The sequence below is a fragment of the Megalops cyprinoides genome, chromosome 13, assembly GCF_013368585.1.
Source record: "Megalops cyprinoides isolate fMegCyp1 chromosome 13, fMegCyp1.pri, whole genome shotgun sequence".
Taxonomy (NCBI): domain Eukaryota; kingdom Metazoa; phylum Chordata; class Actinopteri; order Elopiformes; family Megalopidae; genus Megalops; species Megalops cyprinoides.
In genome coordinates, this window is record NC_050595.1 from 8,989,508 (window position 1) to 9,008,392 (window position 18,885).

The 18,885-nt window shown below is 42.6% G+C and overlaps 2 protein-coding genes across 3 annotated transcripts in view; both read right to left on the bottom strand.

The window, feature by feature from the left end:
- The window catches only part of dennd2b (DENN domain containing 2B), a 57,939-nt gene extending 45,652 nt beyond the window's left edge, over window positions 1–12,287 (bottom strand). Inside the window, exon 1 of one of the 2 annotated variants that reach the window (XM_036543607.1) lies at window positions 12,196–12,287. The gene's annotated coding sequence lies outside the window, so the exon portion shown is untranslated. Of the gene's footprint in view, window positions 1–4,625; window positions 4,760–12,195 lie in introns of those variants that run through there. The other variant, XM_036543608.1, reaches the window with a different exon arrangement.
- Window positions 12,288–14,397: 2,110 nt separating this feature from the next.
- Window positions 14,398–18,505, bottom strand: LOC118788020 (transmembrane protein 9B-like). The gene is made up of 5 exons (XM_036543841.1): window positions 18,286–18,505; window positions 17,553–17,644; window positions 17,138–17,246; window positions 16,820–16,954; window positions 14,398–15,989 (listed from the first exon to the last, which is right to left on the bottom strand). The coding sequence occupies exons 1-5, from the start codon at window positions 18,367–18,369 to the stop codon at window positions 15,834–15,836; spliced, it is 576 nt and encodes a 191-aa protein (XP_036399734.1). The 5' UTR covers window positions 18,370–18,505; the 3' UTR covers window positions 14,398–15,833.
- Window positions 18,506–18,885: the final 380 nt, after the last annotated feature.

The following is an 18,885-nucleotide window of genomic DNA, read 5'->3' on the forward strand; positions in this document are numbered from 1 at the left end:
CCCTCTGCTTTTAATGCTGAGTCAGTGAAGATGATGGTGAACCAGTCACGCAGACATGCCGAGGGTCGTGGCTCCCATCGCCTGTGTGCTACGCCTCTCATTCTGGGGGGAGGCGGTGGGACCCGGTTGCCAGGTCGCCCGTGCTTTCTGCTGAGCAGCACCACTGAGAGCTTTAAAACCACCGCGGAGCTCGTCTCGCAGCCAAGAGGCAAGGAGGCAGTGAAACCTCTGCAAATTCCCAACACTTTCCAGATGCAAACAGCCAGGTGGGAGACGATACTGAACAGGAGCGTCTGCTCACAGGAGACTCCCTGGTTCTCTTCTGGAGGCCCGTTGTCCCACACCCTCCCCCACACACACACCCTGGCCGCTGCACGGCGCAGAGGTCCGGATTATTGTTAGAAATCAAACATGTCAGACGCTAAGCCCGCAAGTGCGGGAGTTGGGTTACTGCGCAAACACGGCGGCGCGGGGGAAAGGAGGACCCGCTCCAGACACTCTGCTCCTAACATAACATCATATGGTCCTCATAAAGATTTTACATGGAAAGGCATGCACCGTGCACATGGTCCATGTATGTGCTGCCTGCCATCATTACCCAAGTATGCTGCGCGCGGGCTGACAGGAGAACGAACAGGAAAAGCATGAACAGTTTTTTGAAAGAAAAAAAAGCTTCCACCTGGATGAACCTTCTGGTCCTAATTAACATCTCATACAGTACATAGTTCCGCTCATACAAAATGACGGCCTGCCCAAGTGCTCTTTTAATCAATCACACAGGCAACAAAGGAATCGACTTTGGTTCCCTGTTGGCTTGCTGCAGCACCGGTGCTGGGCGGGTCAGGAGGGGCAGTCACTCCAGAGAGAATGGAACAGTGGATGTCTCCTTGGTGATGGGATTGCGTTCCCTGTGCTCCTTCAAGTCCCTTAGTGCATGTGCATGCGAATGTCCCATTCTACCCTGCTAAAGGGTTGGGCACCCTGGTCACGGCAGGTCAGAGCAGCTGCAAGCTCAGAACACAATACCCACAATCCCCTGCTGCCGCCACGCTCACTTCACGCTCCAGATGGAACCAATTCATTAAGCCTTTCATTCCTTCTCTCTTGCTTTCAGCTGTTTACAGTTTTTTTTCCAAAGGGGGGGGGGGGGTAACAGTGGATTTGCCCTTTTGTGGAAAAGTCAAAACTATTCCACAACCTGATGGGAATGAATTCAGCTGCCAGGGCAGGCGAGGGCAAGCAGCCCATCTTTCTAAACAAAAGCAGGAGTCGGTGATGCGTGTCACCTGAACAGAGCACCGGCACAGAGAACTCACTCCTGAGCAACAGCAAGCTCACTATGCACCACGCAGATCTGCAGTGGCTTCTAGGGGGACTGAGGCTGCAGAATGGTTCTACAGGGCAACTGGTGATCATAATTCTAAGACACCAGAATGATACAGACAAATGCTCATACACAAATGAGGTCAAATAAAAAGCGCAATGTTTCTGGTAAAGATGACTCATTGTACATCACCAGACACAGCCCCCACTGTTATGAAATTGACGGTCACAAGCTAGCTCAAGATTGGGGGAATTAAATAGGCATTCAAAGAATTTAGCATCAAAAATAAAGCATCCCTCATTAAAAGAAATCATTCAAAGTATCTGTAAACAAAGTGAAAGAACTTAACATACAACTGAAAGAGAAAATTAATAATGAATTGGACAGATATTAGTAATTTGATATAGCAATGAAATTAAAATCTCCCAGAGGGCATGCAGGATGTGTCTTGACTGTGTTCGGACCCCTCTGAGAGCGTGGCTTGAATACGTCAGGGGGGTGCTGTAAGGTGTCTGGTATGTGAGCCCGGGCGGTTCACGACTGGGACACACTTCAAAGCCCCCAGCCGCCAAGCAGCATCTCGGAAATTACAGCAGGGCGCACGCAGATTACACCATAAAGCACTTCTCAAAACAACCGGAGCCAGTGCTTCAGAAACAGCATGACACGCTCCAGTCACTTTCAATGCAGATTCGGCTGCCGGTTGAGGCTGGGCGAAACGAAAAGTTTTCATGTCGCGACATTTAACTCTCTTACATCACAGGGATGGAAGTGGAAGGATTTGTGGTAGCGATTTAATTGTGGTAGCGGTCCACCTATCGGCAACTCAAAGGACCATCTGCGTCCACCGAGATAAGGTCAATGAAGGAAGTGTCTGAGTGACCTTGGTCCTCTGGCTATCCGGGGGCAGGATCGGGGGGGGAGAGAGAGAGTCAGAGGAGTGGACATGGTCTGATTCACCTCCCTAGAGAGCAGGAGGATCTCAGCGATTCACTAATTGCTGCAGCGTCCTGGGATGGGCAGCAGATAATGCCTGCAGCCCCCTGGGGAGGGGGGGCAGAAGAGTGTCTAGAACATTCTCAATCCTACTGCAGGCCTCGGCCATGATCTAGATGACTGATTTCGACCGGAAAGGAGGAAAAACACAGGAGGCAGGAGGAAACACTCCATTAACATGTATGGTCCGTTCATCTCCAATTAGGAGGTGAAATTCTACGAATGCCCCAAATACTCATGGGATGCATGGGATGTGTGTGTAACAATGTGAGGGTCTGTACCATGCATCTCCCCCCCAGGATCTCATGTGCTTTGCCACTAACCTGTGAGGGACCGACACAAAAATGCCAGATGGTAATACTCTTATTCAACAGTCCATGTCACATTCCAGCAGGGGGCGATCACTCTGAGTAACACCATCTTGCACAATTTCCCAAATCTTTTTGTGCTCTCTTTGAACACACAGATAGCCTAAAACTAGATCAGAATGACTGAAACAAAGGGAATATTAACAAAATATAAACTGGGTGCTGTTTGCTTAGTGTTGAGCTATTATTAAACAGGACAGAGAGGTCCAAGGCCCACCAGTGTTAGAAAAAGGTTAAAGAAAATTTTCCTGAGCACTGAGGGTCTTTCAGTACATCACTGCTTAGCAACTGTCCTTGTCCAGGGTGGCTTAGCTTTCTTTTACATATAAGACCCGTGTACTGCTGGATATTGACTGAGCCAGCTCTGACACCTTCCGCAACAGTACAACAGCAGTAAATTTGAACCTCCATAAGTCCAGCTCCCCATAGCCAACACACCCAATCAATTTTCAGTTGGTCTGAAAAAAGAACCCCACATGGTGAATTACATCATCACATTAATCGAGCTGCAACAAAGGATTGTGTTTAACAATCTTGCAAGGCAAGGCAAACATGCCTGCAGTCTAATTCAGTCACCATCTAGTTTTGTGATGAGAAAAACACAACTACCCAGAGAACATGGATATTTTTTGCGTAATTTGCAGCTGTCAAGATTTGTTCAGAAGAGCAGGGTATTTTTCAGCAAAGTACACTGGCCACACACAAACTTACATGAATCATTGACAATATTGGTGTGGTCATATAAAGAACTGATTTGTTTATTTACCGAGTTAATCAATGGATGGCAGGTGGCATTAAACAATCACCGCAGTTAATCATATCAAATGAAGACGGTGATACCAATTTCTGTAACTACATTCTAACTCTGACTTATTCTAACTAATATGTTCATTTCAGCGTATTCACACATTTACGTAAAGGTTGTTTAAATTGTAAGTACTGTCCTGAATCTGCACTGTGAACGGGTAAAACTGCACGCTACGTTTTGCAGATTCTGAGCTCAGAAAACGGAGGATGGCCTCCTTGGCTTTTATAGTTCATATTCCAGTCCAATCGAATGGAAAGATGGTTGTTAGACAGACACAATGGGCAATCTGTTCACAAAGCTCGGGAAAGTGAGCCTGACGCTGCGCGGTCGGCTAGCGCTGGCAGCGCGAAGTAAACTGGGTAAAGCATCAAAATACGGTTTGTTGGAGAATTTCCCTAAAACCCACTACCAAAATCACTGCACACGTGCCCGTGGTATGAAAAGGGAAACTTTTAAGTTGAGCTCCCGGAGAATGGGGGTACACGCCGTGCTAGCTGCATCGAGGACTAACACCCTACGGCAAAACCCCATGTATTGTTTTACACCGGAGCGTGCAGGCTCCTGTTGTATCAGAATAACGATGTGATGTGGCGGCATCGTTAATTGCTAGTGTTTACACAACACTGCCCAATAGTAAACATCCTACAGACTTCGTTGCCCACGAGGTTAAACCCGCTATGATACGAGACACCAAGAGGTTCTGTGTACATTCCTGTTTTATATAAACATCATTTTCTGTCCTTTTTGCACGCGAATCCCTGTCGTATATGATTTCAGAGCGTCGATTCCTCTCGCGTTTCTCAGAGTAGAAAGAGTGAGTTTGCTGATTTAACTAAAACAATGCCTCAATCAAAGGAAAAAAACGGCGAGAGGATTCACAATACAAAAAGGGGTTAAAAAGCAAGACAACGTGTACAGAAAAGACCAAATATGGTCATATTTCTCTGTAAATGTTTTAGTTTTCTGACTTGCCACCAGAACACATTTGTTTTTCTATGGTATCTTCCAGCTGAAATATGCCAAATGTGTTTAGAAAAATGGATTTAAGCATTCCAAAGGACACTTTGTTGCAACTTTCTCTTTCCTGTCTGCAACAAACAGAGGCGCACAAAAACGCAAACAGAATTACCTCGACGTAGCAACGCTTCCCTTTCCACGCCATTCTCATTTTGTATTTCCCAGATAAACAGCAATCCTATTAGCTATACCGTAGCAAAAACTTGCAGTTTTGCCAGTGATACCTGCTGCTCTTCCCTAAACTCTCATGCGTGACCTCCCTAGCAAACTCTAATCCCTCCCTCCCTCCCTTAGAGCGCGTTAAAAGGCTGGACTCGTTTCTATGGGGATGCGGTATTTTGCCCCATCTCGCCTTCCCGCGCCCTAGCACTCGTGCAGTCAGAGCCACCAACACATATCCTGATCATTTTTACGCTTGCCTTTAAACGGATCATAACATTCCTAAAAATCATTTTGCGTACTCTGCAAAACGAGAACATGTGTGCAAAGCTTGCCTTTGCGTTTTCTTTGGCTAACAGTGACTCAGTGAGTGATTGCAGATTTGACGTTTTCATGAATTGGGCTATCGTTCCTTTCCTCACAACTATTCCTGGTTTAATTTGCATGGGGGCTCGCGGGTCCCAGGTACATTTTCACCAAGTGAGAGCAGGCTGCAGAATTCAGTTGTTCGGAAAGAAACCAAGCTCGTTGACTGCTACGGACTGCTACGTTGTTGATGTCACATTTTGTCCGCATTTAAGCACTTCGTGGAAGTGCAAAGTGAATGATTCAAACATACAGGTCTGGCAATGACTGTCAATGACAAATGACAAAGACCCATAAAATAGAGGAGGAATGGTACAAACTACTATATGTGCTATCACTTCATTTAACACACGTAAAGGCATGTTTCTTATACATACTGCAGCCTGTTGCTGCGTTGAATATACTTGTCGATATACAGCAGTTTTCATTACAACCCTCTCGTCCAATTCAGCAACAAAGGAAGCACCGTGTGCATGGTTTGTGCATCAAACAGAGCAGAATCGATCCTGTCACAACGGCATTTTTGCATCAGACATGCGGCTACCTGAGATAATGATGACCAGCAAGACACACTGAAACATCCTCTGCTTGAATACTCTGCTCATGCTTACACAGATGACTTTTACTCCAGCGTTAGCATCTGCCTTCAGCAGGGGGGAACATGACCACACACACAAATAACTGGGAATAACAGCGAGGTGAGTCAATATTCTGGCAGTCGCATCAAGCTCTGAGAAAGTGCTTTGGTTGGAGCTGAGGGCTGGCCTATCATGAGGCTACCTCGGAGTCCTCTGAGAACTCACAGAATCGGCTCCGGGTACCATTTGAGCAACACATACCAGACTGTTTACAAGCTATTCTGCAGAAAATCATTAATCTTTACAAAGAGCAGCATTGCAACATACCGAAGGAACAGCATTTTCGCTCCGTACAGTTTTACGAGGGGAATTTTGAACAACAAAAACTTTCTGACCTGCTGACCTGCTGTGACCATATCTGGATCTGATCTGTCATCTTGATGAATGAGTGTACCATTATTCTCTTATTGAAAAAAGCAACTTGCATGTGAATGTGATAGAGAAATTGTGTGTGCGCACATGTGTGTGTGTTTGTGTGTGTGCAGAAGTCTGACTAAAGGCATCCATAAACACAAAACAAAATCTAAATCTAAATGCAGCTTGAGATGATGAAGACATTAAAGGGAATTGGGGCTATTCTCTAAAAATATCCCTGTAACACATCTCAAATTAATCTTTTCCCATACGCGTGTTGTATTTGAACATAAGCCCTAGGGAAAGACTACAACTGTATGTACCAAGCATGTTCTAACTCAATATGTCATAAATGCACAGTACATGCAAACTAATATTTACAAGTCTTTTTTTTTTACATATAATTAGACTTATTGCTTCTACTCCTATACGCAATAAAGGAGTCAGTGAATGGTCTGAAGGAAAGAATTCCCACTCCCTGCTACTTCAGTGGCATTACAAGGAAAGCGGCACAAAGGTGCTGCAAACAAACTCCCCTTAAATGAGCTTGAGTTCCTTTGCAATGGCCCAGGCATCTGTAATTAATTCAGTGGAAGACACAGGCAAGTCAACATCAAACTCACAAAGAAAAAGAAAGAAAGTGGAAGAGACAGACCGAAAGCAAGCCAGAGCTGCTCATCTATATGTTTGTCGGTCCACAGACAATGTAATACTAGATAAACATCCCAAGCATTTATGGAATATCAGCTGCATGAATCCACTTAGAGGAAACAGACGGTTTGACAAAGGCTGCATGACATCCTTAAGTCTTTAGGTTTGCTTCACATGCAGCTTTGGTGGATATCTAAGAAAGTCAGAGGGCAGAGGGGGTTTGAAAACCCAGAACAACTTTTTGCCACCAGAAAGATGTTCATTAGAATAACACAGCCGAGCTCCTCAAATACAAACCCACAGCTTTCTGGCTGAAATGTGAACTCCAAACCACCACCCCCCACTACGAGCCATGTCATTCCAAACTCATGTGTAATTTTCATCCTCTGAGGATAAAGTCAGGGTTGAGCTTTCTGAAGCTATCCCAATTAGCAGAACTTGTGCAATTACAAACTGCCCCAGGGAATGGCCGCGGTGCTCTCTGATGGGAACGGATTGAATAAGACATTGTTTGAGGTCACATAAAACTCCAATCACAGCTTATGTGTCGCAGGGAAGTTATGATGGGAAGCCGAAACATAAGCATCCTTAAAGTCAGGAGCCCCAAGTTTAGCATACATCTTCCAGCTTTGCACAGTTAGTCAACACAGCATTATTACCCTGATAAATGTTAATGCAATTATTGTTTTGATTATAATCCATCACACTTTATTATATTTTGTGATAATTACAAGACAATTTAATACTCTATGGCATATTCTGAAATGGTTATAACAATACCACATAAGTTATAAGGCATAATGTGCATATATATCTTTTGTGTGTGTGTCTGTTTTTTTTAAACTAAGATGCACTGAAGTATGACACAAAAGTAAAATCCATGCACACACTAACAGAAAGCTGCTTACGTTGTTGGAGGAGCCAATGAGTGAAGAGCAGACAGTCGGTAGGCTCTCACGCATGCTTCCAGCACTAAAGTGAATGTGGCTCCTGCTGCAGTCTCAACGGTGGAGGAAGCATTGTGCTCTGTTTTACACGTTTGCTATGGACAGCGCTGCTCTGGGTCCTGGAGACCTCGCTTCGCGGCGGAGAAAAACAACTTAGCCCAGACTAAATATCACCCAAGGGGGAGGATGCCTGTTAGGGAAATCATGAAGCAAAAAAATATGTGTCCGTCTTCGCTTTTTTTGGGTACGGCCTGCTGTTATCCTGAAGGGGCTGCTATCCCAGTCTATGTGGGTGAACGAAATCGATAGAGGTCATACGACGCTTTGTTTTGTCCCTGGGTTTCAGTGTTTTGTTGCTGAAAGAAAATGTGTTTCTTGAATCCTCAAGTTTCTTTGTGCATACTGAAGCTGTTGCTTTTTAGGTTGTTTTTGTCTTTTATTTTGTCCCAAAAAATGGCAGTGAGGAGACTCGATCTGAGAGGTCCGTACTTAAACTGAGGAGGCAGAAAGAAATGCAAACAGCCAGAGTAGTCCTCCATTTGAAATCATGCATGGATCCCATTAGTAATAACGTGAGAGTGGATTTAATATTATTTTTTTTCTTTATAGGGTGTTTTCTAATCCACTAGTTAGGGAGCTAAAACAGGCTAGTTAGGGAGCAGGAATGGACCCTCTCTTCAAACCGAGTATGAACACAATCCGGAGTCACTGCCAGAGCATGACAGCATCACCATTACTGGTGCCTTATCATGCTGCTAACCCACACCTCGTCATGGCATTCCAGCCCAAATCCTGCCCATGCTCCAGCTAGCGTTGTTTTTATGTGCACCTAAACCAGGAATGCATCTGTGCACAGTTTCTGCAGCTAAGGGCAGGTCTGAGTCAGGTCCAGCTACGTAACTAGAGGTGAAGGGCACGGTAGCAGTCTGCTACTTGGCTTTGGCAAAGAGGTAAAAAACAGCCCACATTTACTCTGTGTCCATGCCATTTGGCTCTCTGCTGCTTATTTTACACAGTCCTCCAGGGCATCCTATCAGCATCAGAATGGGGTAGCGAGGAAGTCGCAAACACGGACATCCCACGGCGGCTGGCTGTTCTTATCTCAAAGGAAGTTGAGGCCTCGTCATTACAGAGGGGCCTGTGTGGAGATGTTCCTGAGCTCCGCTCTCGGCCATCTGAAAAGCTTTCTGAAGGATTATATTTCTGACTGCTATGCGACATCGCCATGATTTCCCTCAACAGCTGTGTGCCATGGAAAGAAAACACAGGCTGTGCTATTGTTGATCTACAACCAAAAACCTAACTTGAGACCTCTGGAATTCGTCCGGTTTCTGGTTGGCTTTGCCTTCAAGTGGTTCTTCGGCGTGGATTTAAGCGCATGCCTTTCTCTGTGTCCGTTACATGGGAAAATCGGTGTTTTCCCAAAACCAAAACAAGTACATTCTGCACTAAAGCTCAGGGTTCATTTTTTATTCCCTCCCATAGACTCATGAGTCAATGTTTATAGGTAGTGTCAGCCCAATTGTAAGCACCCCCCCAAACCCCACCCCCATGAAAATGCTGCAATTTGCTCTTTTGATGCTGTGAATATGTTTCAAGACCATCTCCCCAAGGGCTCCTCTTCTCCATGACGGTCACCTGCTTAAGTAATTCAGGCAAAGAATTAGAAAACAATATCCTCTCCGATACTGGATCCATTATATTTTACTTTGCAATGCATCTGAAAAAGCCCCATCTGTCATTTTCAGAGACCCCCACAAAAACACCAAAACACCTCACCCTCCCATGGAATAGTCCTAAAGCCTTCCACACACGATGCACACTACGACATTCACAGGAGACATTTCCCTGCGGACATCTGGAGATTTTTAAATAGCTGTAGGTCGCTGGGTCAGGGGAGCCATGGAAATGAGAACTACCCACTATATAAAAGCCTCCAAACATAAAACGGCTAAGCAGCACAGCACAGATGAGAAGTCCAGTCATAGTCTACAATATGGTTGGATTTATTATAACGTACACTGTGCATCTACATCTGTGATAGAGAGGCTTGTTCCACTGTGTCATATAAGCTGCAGAAGTGAGTCGGCTCTTGACATATCTGGCAATATGTAGCAGCCAGCATCTGTTTCAGCATCCATCCAGCTGGGGCGACTTCATAGTAAAAAGTTCACAAGCCTCACAGCAACAGTATTTTTGTCAGTGATAACACTGGTATACATATATGTATATAAACACAGTATATACCACCAGGTTTGTATCTGTATGCAATCAGAAACTTTTTAAAATTCTTTTTGTGAAGAATAATATTTGTTCCTCTACTTGTCAACTTTCATTCACTTTTATGCCAGCTAGAAGTAAAATCAGGGGGTAGGGGTGGGTGGCTGTTTTGGTTCTGAATCAGATCTCAGATCTGGTCTCTTTGTCATCCATAGTGTTTTTGATCCATAATATATTTTTTTGACACCTCCTTACCAAGCAGCAACACAGCAATAGGCATTAAGCCTGAATCAGCTGAAAGGTGGAAGCTGATGTAATCTTTCCCTTCATAAAGTAAACAGATTTATAATGGACAATATTTTGTCAGTCAAGCACCACCGAGTTAAGCAAATGATCAGCAAGCCCATTTTGGTGTTTAGAAACGGATACACTGTAGGCATAACTCCCATTGCCTGATAATTAGAGCTATACCTTCGGGCAGTGGTGAGGCCCCTTTTGAGACAAGCCACTTCATATGAAGTCCATTTAAAACCTGTGACCCATAGAGCACGCCTTTAGCATGGAGAGCTATGACAGCCTGAGAAAACCTTCTACTACCCTTAGGGAAAATAAACCTATACATTCAGCCTCAATCTCACGTAAATATGGGACTTTAGTATAATAAAACTTAGTTTTTAGGGACTTCAGTTTTTCCCAAGATACCAGACAGTATATATTGCATTTTACTGTGAGAGGATTTTTAAAATGGATGTGGTACAGTATTGCACTTGACAGATGTAACAAATAAAGGAACTACAAACCAGAAGCCCAATCAATCCACATGTTGAAGCTGATTAGTTCCATGTGTTAATAGGCTGTCTCTGTGGCTGTCAGCTCTCCTCTGCTCAAAGGGCAGGCTCTCAAAAGGCTTGGCGCTGGGCTGATGCTCGGTTCCACATTCTTCTCATGAGTCAGGATGTTTCTTAGATGATGTTACATACACAATATGTGTTTCCCATGACAACTATGCAAGTGAAAATAGAACCCTGATAACCTGATACCATGACGGCCACATAGTGACTGTGCCAGAGGTCAACACAATTCATATCATTTCCACGAGATACTTTTTCAATAGAACAACAGACAAATAAAGCATAAAAGCAAATGCTACGCTGACCTATGTAAAATTACCGCCTATAACAACATCTAAGGTTAGCAACCTCACTGAGAGGGGTCCAGTCCATTATTCTTCGTCCAACGGCGTTGACAGGATCCTCCGAACGTCCCAGCCATAATAATAACACGGACACGACAGGCAGCCAAGACTATTATGTGACGCAACAGCATCACAACTTATGTACACGTTCTCACAGCGGCCCTGGGTCGTGGACTCGCAAATCCCCAAAGATAAGATAAAAAAAAAAGTTTCACAGTAAGGGGAGGCGGACACATTTCGTCAGAAATACATTAATTAACCTGGTTTATCACTTTCCAGCGATTACGTTATAACAATGCACATGCTTTTATGGGTTACATCTAAACTGACAACTTCTGTTTATTTCCATGCTTTTCACATCTGTTGATATCTCCCGACTATAGATTTCACAGACGACACAATATGGGTACAGATGGTGTTAATGGATATGGAATATGAAACTTCGACTGCTGGCACAATTACTGTGTTACTAAAACTCATCCATTTGTGAGGATTTGTGCAACCATTAATATTAGTACAAAAAGATCCCATGCATGAACACAGTTTTGTATTCATGCTTCTTCTTGCACTAGAATATCCCGAGTTTATTGCTATATATTCTGTTTCTTTCAATAATTTAAAATGTTGTGTATGTTATTTTCAATCCTATAAACAAACTCCATGACAAGCTAACGAGCTCCCCCTTGTATCCCTAGACAGTACAGCGCCCTGATTATCTCAAGGCAACAGTTATTTAATAGACGGCCAAGTTCACAAAAACAAAAACGATTGTTAAAAAAGTGTGTCAGTGGTTGTTTTGTATTTATTGTACGATTTAATATGCGTACCTCACAACAACAGAATACAAAATCTATTCATAACATTTCCCAATAACGACATTAATGAGCTGCTCCTATATTAATTTGATTGTTTTAAACTATTCTAGATCAGCAGACGCTTCACAACATAATAAAATACAGCCGGATGAGCAAAACTTCATGAAATGTGGTTAAACCAAGAAAGTTTACACTTCAAGCAAAGCGCACGTCAACAGTGAATAACTGATGGAAAGAACTGTGTGATTAATTACTATTATGTGTAAACAGTGCTATCATTTTTCAAACTTCTTCCATGCTTTTGTGGTATAAAAGAAAAGAAAGGTAATGTACCTACCTCTTCTTCTCTGTTCCCTGTTTGTTGTCTGCCTTTTTTCAGAAATCCATTGCTTGACGTAGTCTTGCTCCCCTTGTCTGCACAATTTCTGCCTTAACTGCACCGGCAAGAATCTTTTTTGGAAAGCAACACGCAAAAAGGAAAGGAAAAAAAAAAAACAGGAAACGATGACGATAGCTCTTCTAAAGTAGCGTCAATTGTCAAAGCAACATAGCGCACTTTCCTTTTTTTAGTGAAAGCTAAACTCCAGACGGAGTAAACGGCGGTTACTTTCTGTAGCATTCATTGTCGCATCCCGCGATAGTGCTTTGAAGTGGCACAAGAATCGTGGGTCAAGTAAAATTTTACTCGAATGGGAGATCAGACTTCCAAGTACAACATGTAAGAATTCAGCATCGTAGGTATATTGGGATCTTTGCTGATAAATTGAATGCACATAAATACATCGCAAATGTATTTGTCACTGAAGTGTAAACGAGGCGAAGTGTAAACGAACCGCAAGTCTTTGGTCAGTGAGTCGCTCTGCATAAAAGTATATATATGTATATACTATGTATATATGTACATACAGGCAAATTTGTTCATCAAGAGATCATCTAGAATACATGTAAAATATCCAGATACACATTTTATCGTTAAAATCTACTAATACAAGCTTTTTCAGCAAAGGATGACTTGAGAGGCAGATCAGATTTCGTTCATAAACAGTAAATTATGTTATTTCTTTAACATTTAACCCTTAAGGGGATAGAGAAGTGTTCTATCGGGGAAGCAGCTCGGATATTTTATGGTATTCCCATAGCATTCATTCTTTACCTTCAGTTTTATTGAAATGAGCATTTTACGCGCCATTAGACACTCCAGGACTAGAACTGAACCTCAGAGACTTCATATGTTTCACATTTAGTATTCCTTCATATGAATCATTTAAACAATCTGGGTAATGATAACAAAACAACAACAATAATAATTAGAAGAGGGAGGATAAAGGAAAGATATATTGAAATAAATGATATAATAGTATATTTTATGGGAAAAGCATGTGACACAGGAAAAGGCCTGTTAAAAAGCTTAAAAGCCACGTAACAATTCCTCAGCATCGAAGCAAAACAGCAATGGTGTTTGGTGCATTATTTGGTGCATTACTATGGTGCATTAAAAGCACCTATTGGCCTTAAAAGCAAACTGACATTTACCTGCAACACTAGCTCATCCGTTAACGCATGCATGGCTAGTAAGCAGTGATGCATGACAATTTCCAGCCTCTACGAACCCTTCACAGCACCTGCACGGCTAGAACAAGGAGTGTGACAGCGCCACCTAGCGGCCAATACAAGACTATTTTCATTGTTTTTTTGGCGATTCTGTCTTGAAAACACAAACCCGCTATCAAGGGTACGATGCTTGTGCTGAGCGATTCCCTAGTAAGAGCACTACTGGATTTTCTAGCACAGCGTTTCCCAAACCTCTCCCGGAGGACCACTTGTTCTGCATGTTTTGGATCTCTCCCTGCTCCAACACAGCTGATTCAAATGATCAACTCGTTATGAACTCCTGAAGCTGCTTGATCATTTAAATCATCTGTGTTGGAGCAGGGAAAGATCTAAAACATCCGGGACAAGTGGTCCTCCGGGAGAGGTTTGGGTAACGCTGTTCTAGCAGATGACTGGTCACCAGTTAAACAGCAGGGACCAGGGCTCAATGCACAATAAAGGGCACAAACAGAGCAACTGGACTCAACCCAGCATCTTATATGCTGCCAGGAGCACGGATAACCATAACATCATGCTGCCCTGTCATTTGGCAAGGAGGTAACACACGAGATGCATATATGTTACCCAGTAAAAATGTTGGAGCGCTTATATTCCATCAAGCTACAAGAGGTTTAGTTGTAACTGTGTTGCATTTGTACATTTTAAGCCTCACTTGGTATTTCTGTCTGATTAATTAAAAATTTCATCCATGTTATAAAGTAGGAGCTCTTCATAGTGGTTTCCATGGTATGTTATGTGTGACCTTCAGGTGATGCTTAAGGCCCTCACATTCACAACAAAAGTAAGTGTGTAGCCATGATGCTGTAATAAAAAAAAAAAAACCACAAGCTAAACTTTTTGTACAATACCAAATTTATTTTAACTCAAGGGTATCACAGAAATGATACACGAGATAAGAAATAATTTATTTCAGACGTTCATTGCTACGCTAAATAAACGGCGAAGTCTCCACCCTCATCACCATTCAAACCTCATCAACATCCCTTCTGAAACCACACAAAGTAAACAAATCATAGCATCAGTCTTAGTAGAAATGACTGAGAAAAGGTATTTGTATCTACAATAGTGATTTATGGTGAATGGCTGCAGCATACAGATTGACAGTTATTTTGTATTTCTTAACTGACTGGGCTGAAAAATACTGTAAACTGCTGCATTATCTCCAAATTTTAGGAAACAGTAATTGTGCCCTGTCACACAACATACTGTATGTACATTATAAAAAAAAAAAAAAAAATCAGGGACCAGGCTTAAAACTAATATCTGCAGCGGTGCTGAACTCTAAGCATCGATATAATAATTCAGAAATCAATTTTCAAATTGGTCATACATTAAGATGTTCAAATGGGAGACAGAAAAAGGATTACACACTACTGATGCATCATCTACATTTTTTAAACAGCTTCATGAACTCATTTGTTTTATACTGCATTAGTACCATTAGTAATTAGTTGAAACATTTAATGAAACAGTTTTTTTTTTAATATTTAAAACTATCCTAACAGTCTTTGAGTTCGAAACAGACACACAGACACCATTAGGACTGATATTACACAAGAATTGGCAAATGTTATATCAATACTGTACACTTAATTTTTGTTTAAGCTCCAAAATTTGTTCATAGAACACTTCAAAAGTTCCAGAGCATGCAAGCATTTCTGCGAGTAGACAGGCATAGTACACTTATTTGTAGATTTTCAATCATGTTTTGGGGGAGCATAAGAGGAGTGAATAGGAAGAATTTTTAAACGCTAAAGTCATTTACACCAGGTTAAAAAGAAAAAAAAATCCCATCCTTGTAAAGTTTCCACATACTTAGTTCTACTTAAGCCGAATAAGGTTCCACATAATTTCTGTCTGTTGGCAGTTCTATTTTCACACAGATCGCATGAGAAAAGACTGTGGCTCGCTCAATTATGTGAAAAACGATCCTAAAAAGTATGTAAACAGCCTTGATCTGTTCAAGATGGAGGAACTGGACCCCTCATTTTGTGGGACTCTGTGTGTCTGGCAGAAATGGAATTTTGGCCCAATGTTTGCAGTAGAAAAATTTAGGCGTCCACCAAAAGCAAACATATTTTGTCAAAGGCTCGACCCATGATCCTCTTTTGTAACTCGACTACACGACAGCTACACTTCCTCATGAACACCTGCTACATATTGTGCATACATGTTCTCTAAAAAAACGGTAAAGGTCCAGATGTATCAGACCACGTGAAACCACTAACATTTATCTGAAATAGGGGGAGACAGGTATGGGGGTATAGGGAACACCCTGTCACAGTGATTTTGCTTCTCCAGTGCTTCCCCACCACCTCCTGTAACAGATGGTAGAGGCCAGGGTTGGGGGGGGGTGGAGTTGCTTTAGCTGAGCACCACGTGCCGGTCGAAGACGGACTTGCGCTGCTCCTGCACTTGCCGTTTCCAGCGCTGCTGTGCGTGCTCCACCTTGTTCAGCACGTTGGACCGCGACCGGGCGCGAGACAGCACATCATGAGCGTTGGCGAAGGGCTGCTGGTCCTGGAAACCCGAAAAATGAATCATTAAAAATACTGCTTAAAGGCCTGCCGTTCATACACAGTCTGCTCTATATCACATCTCCTTAATGCCCTGTAGTTACTATCTAAGAAGCTTATTTAGAATGAAAGAGTATTGGGGCAGTGTCACTGGTTCGATTCCCTACTGGGGCACTGCTGTTTTAACCTCGGGTGAGGTACTTAACCCTCAATTGCCCCAGTAAATATCCAGCTGTATAAATGGATAAACTTGTAAGCCGCTGTGGATGAGAGCATCTACTAAATGATAATAATGTAATGTAATGGCAGTAAAGAGGTCGTTGGAGTGGTTACATTTACAAGCTCATTTCACGGGGAAATGGAAAGAGATGAGTCACAGCAACACATACTATGTGTGAGTACTATGTGGTATGTAGTGTGTTACTGTGAGCAACCAGTTTCAGGAATAACCTGTGCAATACTGCCATTTGCCTTGTATCTGACACTATTTAAGTTTAAAGTTAGCTAGCCTCATTAAACTTTTTGGCGAACACCTTAGGACTTGGAATTTACATACTACAGGGCTTGGATTTAGTTACATTACATTACATGCATTTAGCAGACGCTCTTATCCACAGCACCTTCCAGCACAATAGAATATAAGTGTATCCACTCAAGTTGAATGAGCAACAGTGTTAGACCAAGCTAACGACAGAGCAGTGAGTGTGAGCATAACGCCACTAACGCCACTGGGTCATGTGACCTCAGCCAGCACTCAGTCTTCTCCAAACCGGTGATCCCCAGAGAGAGCTTGCAGGCCCAGAGGGAACACAGTGATGCTGTGACAGAACTTACCCCAACGTCGTCATCGCTCTGGATGAGCTGGGAGTGTCCGAAGAGACGTCTCTTCAGCACGGGCTCCAGCAGTGTCAGATACACCATGTACAACAGCAGCAGGCCCAGGATGGACAGGTAGATGATGATGGTCACCTGAATCACAGTGGGATACATCAGTTCACCTTTTCATCCTAACACTAATCCTAACACTAATCTGAGAACACTAACCAAACACTAACTCCTCCACTAAGAAGACAGGTTAATCATTTTGTACAACAACTAGTTTTTATTGTGGACAAACAGGGAAAATAATGCGCTCATAAAATGGCCTCTTACTTTAATGGTGCCGGAACTCCTCTCCTCGTATTTACACTCACAGCGCAGGCAGTAAGCCTCAACATCTTTCCCCTCCACTGGCATGGGCTCCACTACATGTAAACAGTTACTGTGGGAATACAAAGCTTGCGTTAATAAAGCTGTGTGGTCATTCAGTGCCAGAGCCATTGACCAGGGCCTGATCAATTCTCCATCTAAAGATCTGGGTTCTACAGAAAAAACTGGTACGCACCACAAAGACCTCCTCCTTCATCCAAAACAACGGCACAAAACAAGAGGTGTTTCAATCCTGTATTGTTTTTTTTTTTTATGAAATTATTGAGTGATCAAATTTCTCCCAGTCATTTCTGATGAGGATTAACTGTTGGTCGCTGCACCATATGACACAAAACACCATCTGCTCCATAACACTTACCAGTCCTTCAGAGACACATTCTGATTGTAGATCTGTCCAAGCACATCTTTGTAAGGTGGGCAAATGCATTTACATCTGATGTCTTCAGAATTCTGTAGAGGACATTAACAGTGATGGATTACAATGTGCACATTCAGATATGGATTAATCAGGAGTATTTCATCTTGTCATTAACGGTGAACCACATAACACCATGAACAGAATTTTTAGATCCCCAAAAAATACCCTCTCGACATACAGAAGAGACATTAGCAGAAGATACATTCGTGTGGACAAAATGACAATCAAATTTCTTTGTTTCGTCAGCTTGCAAGGTAATTTAGGCAGCAACTGTTTAACATGGTTGTTCACTACCTGATAACTAGCTAGACAAGCTCTATCTGAAGCGAACAATATGCCTGAACACTGTAATAGCTATGGATTCATTGCTTAATCTTTAGGGTTTTGAAGGCATATGGACAGAAAGAGCGTTGCATTCAGCAGGTCAGTAGTTGTTGCAGCAAACTAGCCGACAAGCTAGCTAGGCTTTACACCGAAAGCTACGTAGTAGCTAGCAACGTTACGTTAGCTACCTAGGCTAGCTAGCTGGATACTCAAAACAATGTCAGCGATGCTCTTGAGCAAAATCGACAGCACAAAGATAATCATACATTTTATCACTCTCATGTTTCACAAACGTATAAGAGCATAGCTAAGCTTGCAAGCTATCTACTCAAATATATAAGGCGTGTACCTTTGCGTTCGTTTGTTGTTTTGACAGCAGCGACAGAAAAACAACGATGGAGACCAGCTGCAGGTGGAGTACAATTCGGGACATAATTCACTCTTCCTTTTAAATGATCCAAATATACTTGCCTAGCAGCTACATATATTCTAGAAAAAAGGTTATTGTGGTCTGTCAGCGCATTTCTTTCCAGTAGCTGGAGCTGTCAGCTGACTAACAATTACCAAACAAAACACTTCCTGTCCCAGTGAATAACTCTTCCCCGGGAAACAAGCATCCGAAGACGCAATAGATGGTATAAAACCTAAATAAATAAAATAAATTAGCCAATTATTTATTTTTAAAATCTTGTATTTATAATAATAATACATGCATACATACATACATCATAAATCAATCAACCAAACAGTGCATGAAAACTCATCATTCGTTGCGCCCACTTGCACATGGGACCAAGTGTGAGGACTGACCCAAATAGAAGATTCTAACCAATAATCCCTGTCTCTGCAGATGCATCTAGTGTCAGAGTCTTGTCACTGGACTGCCAGGGAAAGATGGCAAAATTGGCACAATGACAGGCTGGACAGTGCTCAAATGGGAACAGCAACA